The sequence below is a fragment of the Nannobrachium achirus genome (genome assembly GCF_963921795.1).
Source record: "Nannobrachium achirus genome assembly, chromosome: 21".
Taxonomy (NCBI): domain Eukaryota; kingdom Metazoa; phylum Chordata; class Actinopteri; order Myctophiformes; family Myctophidae; genus Nannobrachium; species Nannobrachium achirus.
Window position 1 is genome coordinate 33,107,976 of NC_137828.1, and position 7,967 is coordinate 33,115,942.

The 7,967-nt window shown below is 42.2% G+C and overlaps 2 protein-coding genes across 2 annotated transcripts in view; both read left to right on the forward strand.

Annotated features, from left to right (window-relative positions):
- trpa1b (transient receptor potential cation channel, subfamily A, member 1b) overlaps positions 1–205 on the forward strand; it is a gene marked incomplete at both ends in the record, with an annotated part of 51,003 nt that extends 50,798 nt beyond the window's left edge. The window contains one exon of the mRNA XM_080751728.1: positions 78–205. Within this exon, the coding sequence (XP_080607854.1) occupies positions 78–205 (128 nt within the window). The remainder of the gene's footprint in view (positions 1–77) is intronic.
- Positions 206–3,191: 2,986 nt separating this feature from the next.
- msc (musculin (activated B-cell factor-1)) lies at positions 3,192–3,935 on the forward strand (the record flags this gene model as incomplete). The annotated part of the gene is made up of 2 exons (XM_080751729.1): positions 3,192–3,611; positions 3,852–3,935. 2 exons carry the CDS (start codon positions 3,192–3,194, stop codon positions 3,933–3,935), a joined length of 504 nt encoding a protein of 167 aa, XP_080607855.1.
- Between the last annotated feature and the right edge of the window lie 4,032 nt (positions 3,936–7,967).

The window sequence follows — 7,967 nt, forward strand, 5'->3', positions numbered from 1 at the left end:
CTATACTGAGGCTAACGGCATGGAATTCCTCTTAATAACGTGATAAAGTGATACATGTTTTGGTTGTTGTGCTGCAGCTGGCACAGTGGTGACCATGGGAACCAAAGGGCGGATGGGAGGAAAACAAGAAATGTCCCCTGACATCATGGGCTTGCACCTGTCCCAATGTTTCTCCAGCACACTAGTGAACAGGCAAGGGCACTGATAGGGGTCATGACCCCTGAGAGTCTATGCTGATAGACAAATGCTGAGTTCTTCCTTCAAGTCAAGATATAATTGATATTTATTACGGTTGGCCCCAAATGAAATTACTGCCGTGGCAAATACAATAAGCATGTAACCATCCATTAGAGTTAGACTGATGTTTTGGACAGCGCTCTCAGCTTATACTTGATCAATCAACTTCTACATGTCCAAAAGGAATAATGTACACACACTTGTTTTTCTCAGCCCACCTCTTTCTGACAGCAAATGTTGCACCAGAGTGAATTGTGTCAAGAGCAAATGCTGTTTAATGTTACATGAAAAATATGACAGCTTTTCAAATAAAGCATGAAGCCAACAATAGAACACCAGAGCTCGCACCTTTCAGACTGTCAGTCATCCATCCCCATAGTCTGAGCTGACAGATGCACTGACAACGGATGAGACAGCATTGTGCCTGAAGGCTCAATACCTCAGCCCGATGACACTTCCAAGGATGAGTTGGGAACAGAGAGGTCCCTCCACAGCCCAGCTGATGCCAGATTTTCTTGTGAAAATGGACTTGGAAGAACAGGATTATGGGACACATGGGAATGTGCCCTTGGATTAGGGAGCATTCTTGGTCCATGACAGAGGGAAATCTGAGAAATACGGAGCTGAGGAAGACTGCAGGGTGCGTCCCCCTCACAGCAAGCTGCAAAAAGAGAGATGAGGAAAAAGAAAGCTGGCAACTGGCTCCAACAGACACTGAGCAAACGATCTGGAGTTTGGATTCAGATACTGTACTGTATGTGAACAGTGACAAGTTATTACATTATTTTTTTTCACCCACTATTGGCAGTTCTAAGAGATCTACAGTAAGTGAGAGCTACTATATAGGTGACATGACAGCTCCTGAACGGTGTGGAAGCCTTTTAGCCTAGAACAAAATCCACCATGCCCATGCAGTTAGACAATCCTTGACCTTGGCTGAGTAGTGAGTACAAGTACAACCAGTATTACTTCAAATAAAATAAAATAAGATAGGCCTACAGTATATTGAAATTTCACTGTGGTTATGTGGTACAATGATGAACTACGGTTATCAGATGTTCTGGAGAATATAGGGTATGGGAGTCAGAAATAGGTGAAGGTTCCACAAAAAGTGGTAGTTTATATTTATTCAAATAATCTATAGTGCTATAGGCATCTTCTTTTCTCTGAAGACTCCCACTCCGCTAAGCTCATTCCAGTTTCCCCTAAACTAGATTGCAACTACTTTGTAATGCTGAAAAGTCTCAGGCCTAATTTATACTTCCTTAGTTTGTTGCATGCCGGTGTCACACACAGCAAAAAAGCAGATCTACAAGCCCACAACACATCATGCTGCAAAGCATTGAGAGCTTGTAGATCGGCTATATTTGGTGTGCAAGACTGGCGTGCAAATAAGTATAATTCAGGCATTGCAAGCAGCAGCAGACTGTCTGGATGAGAAGCATCAACCACCTACTGTGAAAGTTGCCAGGAATGCTTGTATCTCAGCAAACACACTTCACCCAGTGGCAGAGACAGTAAGAAGCTTTCAAACAACCTGAAGCAGTTTACCTCCCTGGCCAACTTGATTCTTTTTGCCAGCTCTGTTCTCGTACCATAGAGAAATATCCTGCCCTCTGCGAGCCCTGGGAGGAGCCTGCATGTCAACTTCAACTTCCCTTTATTTGCCACATCACAAGTTTACAGCTACAAGAATACTTTTAAATCTCCTGCTTCAACTGCAGTTCAATCGTGTGTGTGTGTGTGTGTGTGTGTGTGCGTGTGCGTGTGCGTGTGTGTGTGTGTGTGTGTGTGTGTGTGTGTAAAAATATGAAACGGTACTATATGTGAACAGCTAAGTCATTAAATTAAATGTTCCCCGTTACTGGTTGGCTTTACCATGTAAATGAAAGAAATTAAGAAAGAGCTCTAAAGAACAAGAGCTCCTGTCATGTCATGTCATGTCATGTCATGTCATGTCATGACATGACATGACATGACATGACATGACATGACATGACATGACATGATAGCTACTGGATCGTTCCTGATCATAGACATTGTATTGACATCAGTACAAGAAAGGGCTAGATGGAAAGAGTATTGTCTGTGACACCCTGGGAATAAAGATGATGCGCCCCCTACCCCCTGCCCCACCACGCCCATGCCAGCCCTCCAGATGTCGTGGGAAACGATAACAGCTGGGGCTGATGCACACAGGCTGCGTGTGAAAGGCGGCTACATCTGCGGAAACCCTATCCCTCTGTGAAACTGGCAGAGGATTAGCCACTTTTGATAAGGTCCTCAAGACATTTCTATTACCAAGACACATCTGTGAGAGAGACACACTTCAGAAGTGTATGCCATATAGGCCAACCGTAGTCGGGTTACTGGAGCAGTGCATGCTGATAATTATCCCAATATTTCAATTTCATGGAAGGACTACATTTGTAGAGTCAGTGTCCACCTACTTAGTTTTGAACTAACATCCCATGGCTTAGCTCTTCTAAACAATCTCTCATATGTTGAATGTGGCCATGATCAAGCTGCAGATTATCTGCCTGTCACGGTTATTAACAAAGTCCAAATAGAGGCAGTGTGTTGGGGTTGTGTTCTGAGGTCATGGTGGGCTGCAGAAAAGGGGGTGTGGAAAAGTTCTGGGGGGGATGGGGATTGGGGAGCAGTAGTCGTGCCAAGTCCAGAACACTTAAATTAGGCGGGTAAGCATGAGGGCAGGTTTCAGCTTATAGAGGGAGCAGCAGCCTTATGTCAGCCTCATGTATTTGTCTTAATTCCATTATTCAAGGGCTGATATCTTACGGCAGTGGACTGGAATATATTGCAGTTCTTGTATAGTTCTAGTAGTACTTGGGGGATCAATTTACGTAATGTATGTAGTAGGCCTTGGCTATAATTTGTGATTAAAAGAGAGAGTTTTTGTGGATACTCCACCGTAGTGCTGCTCAGCAACAGTTATGTCCACTGGTTCAGTAGCAAGCGACACGGAAGACTTTGAGATCTATCACAGGAGGACGTCTGCCCCTTTGGAGAAGACCAGGCGGAGTATTGCCTGTTACCATTCAAACGCCTATTCAGATGAGGAGTTCTGCGATGGGGTCGAAGGGAAGAGCAAACAAGAGCGCAAAATGTCCAGGTCGCACCAGAAGGATACGCGTCAGACGCAAAGGAATGCGGCCAACGCACGGGAGAGGGCGCGGATGAGAGTGCTGAGCAAAGCTTTCACCAGGCTCAAAACCAGCCTGCCGTGGGTACCAGCAGACACCAAGCTATCTAAACTGGACACGCTGAGACTCGCCTCAAGCTATATCTCTCACCTCAGGCAACTTCTACAGGATGACAGACTCCAGAACACCTTCGTTCACCCTGTTAATCTGGTAGGCATCTACATTTTAGAATGTCATGTACTAATTATGTTGCACCACGGTAATTGAATAAAATGTGTTTCAAATGAGTCAGTGATGCATGGAAATTAAGGTGTTTAATACGCTAAAATGAAAAATTCACAATCACATTTGACTTGGTCTGCAACAAACAGTTCACATTATTAGGTTACTTCCATGTAATACCTAATTCGAAATCTGTTAATCATAAACCATGTCGCTCTTTCATTCCAGACGTGGCCATTTGTGATGTCAGGGCGATCAGAGGACAACCAAGACATCTCCTCAACGGCCAGACTTTGTGGAGCAACAGCATAGGACTCCTCATGGATCCATATTGTTGACAATGGGTGCTTTACCAACAGCATTTGTTCTGTTAAGTTTGGTGCAGACAAAAGGTCTATCGATCTTGAAATCCCTGTCCAGAACATTGCCCCTGCTGGACTTGCTCTGGACCCATCTCTTCCTCTAATGTCTAACATGAACTCTTATCTTCCTGCTGTGTTGATAAGCATCTTTCTTGTCTCCAACAAAGAGCTGAGCAATACATTGACTCCAAGTTATAAGGAGCAGAAAGACATTAAACGTTAACCAAGTGACTGTTTTTAAAGTTAGTCTTGTAGCTATTGGATCACTCTCATTTTGTCCTTTTTTATTTGCGCAAACTTTTATGTTATTACAATGTTTACACTGGAAGCAATGCCTTGTCTTTGGCTATTTGTGGTTCTTCGGTTTAACCCTTTTTGTCTTGGGCATTGTGAACTACCAGTTGCGTGTTCCATTATTTGACAATGTATGATGAAAACTAACATTGTGTCCCATTCTTAAACAAATTTGGTGTGGGAGAAGTATTAGGCATTTTTGTTGTCATATTATGACCATCAATAGCCTTTTTATTATCTTAAAGCTCTAGAAATACTGTTTCCCTTGAATGACCTTGTAATGCTGTGCTGTTAGTGTACCAAATCACCTCACAGCAGTAATGTTATCTAATGTCACCTGGACATAGGCTATACACTGTACCATATCAACCAGTCCTTATGTGTAACTAGCCTACATTTTGTACATTTATTTATTTTCTGTGTGATAACTGTATTTTTGTGTTTTGTCATTCTTGCACGTCTGTTAGTATAGATTACTTTATACGGACTGGATACATTTGTGTAATTAGTATACTATTATCAAAGATAACTAGTTGCTACCCTATATGTTTTCGCTTTCATTTATTTAATCTTCCAATACATAAAGCTGGAATCAGCTCTCCAGTGATAGCAAGGAGTTTACAAGTAAAGTGAGGCATTTTGGCCTAAAACTTGTTAAAAGAGGTTTTTTGTTGTAGCTTTATATTCTGATAGTAAATCATTGCGAGTGTTTGTTTAGTAACAGGGTTTCTCTCTGTCTCCAGCAGTTGAATTTCATTTTCAGGTGGGTCACCAATTTCATCCAATCAGGAAAGAGAGCCCATTTATTTACTAATAGGCTAAGAGAAGGGGAGACCCCTGTTACTGAACACATTGCAATGATTACTAGGGGAATATATAGCTATTTCACTTTTTTAACAAAGGAAAATATCACTAACATCTCCTTAAATGGTGAAATCGAAATGCAGAGATGCAGGGTTAAAGTATAGAGCTTTATAGGAAATGTACAGTAAAGGTCGTTGCACGCTGCTGCGTTTTTTCGGCCGAATACAGGAGTGAATTTCGGAGCGAGTAAATAAAGAAATCAACCTCATGTCATGTCAATCACGTTTGCACTGTTGCCCGTTTCAAATTTATTGAAACGGGCTCTCTATCTCTCTCTCTCTCTCTCTCTCTCCTTGCCCTGAAAAACGCATTTCGCAACTAAAAAATGCAGTATGCAACCTTAAAGCTGGTTGCACACTGCTGCGTTTAAAAAAATGTATTCGGCCGAAACATTTCACATTTCCATTGATTTGCTGAAGTGTAAGTGTAAGTGTTTTAATTAAGAAAACTTGTGCCAAGGGTTTTATGGGTCACATGTATGACTTCTGATCATTTCCCTTGATTGAAATTGTAATCAGCAGTTTTGAAAACGTTGTCTTTGCATTTAAAATCACACCCAGTGTGAAATGAGCAGTGCCTTTGTTGGCCACTTGTTATAGTTATAGTGCTCAGTGTGAATGGCCCTTTAGACTGCTCCACTTGAAGGTAGGTCACCCTTGCAGTTGCAGTTGTTGAGGCTGTACTGAGTCCAAACATAGACAGAGACAGACAGACAGACAGACATACAATGCATTGGAGCGCTGAGGCACCGCTCAAAAATGACTGGCCAACAAATGAATATCCTTGTGACAGATGCAATATACATCATGTTCTCCATGTTGAATGTTTTATATGGTAAGGCACATCATATCGGATTTACAGGGTCCTCAAACCTCTCGATCCACAGTACCGACAAAGCTGAATATGAGATACAAAAAAGAAAAAGAAAATGTGTTTTCATTTGTTGGAAATGTAGATCTGTAGATCATGGTTGAACAGTTAATTATAAACATAGTGTTTTGTGTCATAACTAGGCAAAACTTCAAAATGTGAGGGAGCTAGACCTCTTCACAAAACATGAGAATTGTGCCGTGTCACAGATCTAATCTGCTGGCAAGAAGTGTAATAACGTAATGTAAATAATGGTTCATGCAGGCATTACCACACAGAATGCTATTGGTCATACAGTATTTTGTGACAATACATGTCAAAAGTTCAGGAAAGTGCAGTATGTGTGATACCGTAGGCGTAGGTGTGATACTTTTATTCATAATAGTCCCCAAAATGATGTGAGTACAGATGGATAGAGCCCCTGGTCTGGGAAGTTCAGTGGGACAGACTGATAAACATGGGTGTCACACCAAATTCTGGGCCCTGGGTACAAGGATTCATTGCGGGCCCCCCATGAATGTTCTTCATAGGGGGAACTGGGAACCCATTATTATGCATTGTTTTGTGCTATTGAAAAATAGCAGGTATACAAGCTCACAGCGCGGCACCGAGTGTTGTGCTGCGAGTTTGTAGATCTGTCTTTGAATATTTCAAATCCTTCTAAGGTTTTTTTTCTTTTTCTTTTTAAACTACTTTTCTATGTTAGTGGTGCTCAAACTTTTTGATGTATTTGGCCACGGACCCCCATCTCAAAATATTTAGTTCCATGGACCCCCCAGAGAGAGATTTTAGTTACAAATGTTTGCTTAAAAAATACATATATTCAAAGAATTGCACACATTTTCACGACTTTTCAAAAATAGTAGATCTACAAGCTCGCAGCGGGGCACTCGGTGCCGCACTGTGAGCTTTTATATCTGCTATTTTTCAATAGCTAAAGTATAAAATAATTAAGGCCCCTCCACCTTGGGCCCTGGTAACTCAGTCCCCCCCCCACCCCCCCTTGTGACGCCCCTGCTGCCTGCTGGTAGAGTAGACTGAGGAAGAGGAGAACAGAGGGAAGCAACTTATGGAAGACTTTTCATCAGGTTCCTGGGGCGTTGCAGCTGTTGGGTTGTTGGTGAGTTTCCCAGGACTCTCAAAAGCTCTCTTGGGAGAAACAAGCCACTGTATTGGTCCTGGCCAGCTAATGAGCCAACTTCTCACACTAGTTCAACTCTGATTCTTGTACCACCCAATTTCAAAAGGTCGCCTAACAAGGTATTCGTTTATTGGTTACGCTTAGCCAGAGAGAGATGAACCATCATACCAATGCCAAAGTATGTAACTGCATTTGGTGGCAAGTTGTATTTGGTGTCTATCAGTATGTTTAGTTTTGTTTGTTTTTTGTTCCGTTACTGACATCTAGTGGTGAAGAAAGAGATGGTCAGAAAAAAAGTCTGATTTCATGCCTCTGAATAAGCTGCCATTGTTGTAAATCTCTCTCTCTCTCTCTCTCACACACACACACACACACACACACACACACACACACACACACACACACACACACACACACACACACACACACACACACACACACACACACACACACACACACACACACACACACACACACACACACACACACACACAACATGTACTGGTATGCGTGTACAGTATGTAGGGGGGGTTCATTTCGAGATCGATAGATCAATATTTTATACACATCATACAACATAAGCAGCAGCTGAGTAAAGAAATAAACTAGAAACATTTGCTCCTCGGAGCACAGGTCTCCGCCAGGCCAGGTAGTAGAAGTCAATATTAGCCAATCAGAATGAAATATGACAAATCTGACAGGTCCGTCTTCATGACATGACTATAGAGATAATGTGTACCGTGATGTTTGGACTAAATCTGAGTAATAGCAGAGGAGGCACTATTAATAGGCCAATGTGAAAAGGCTGGCATT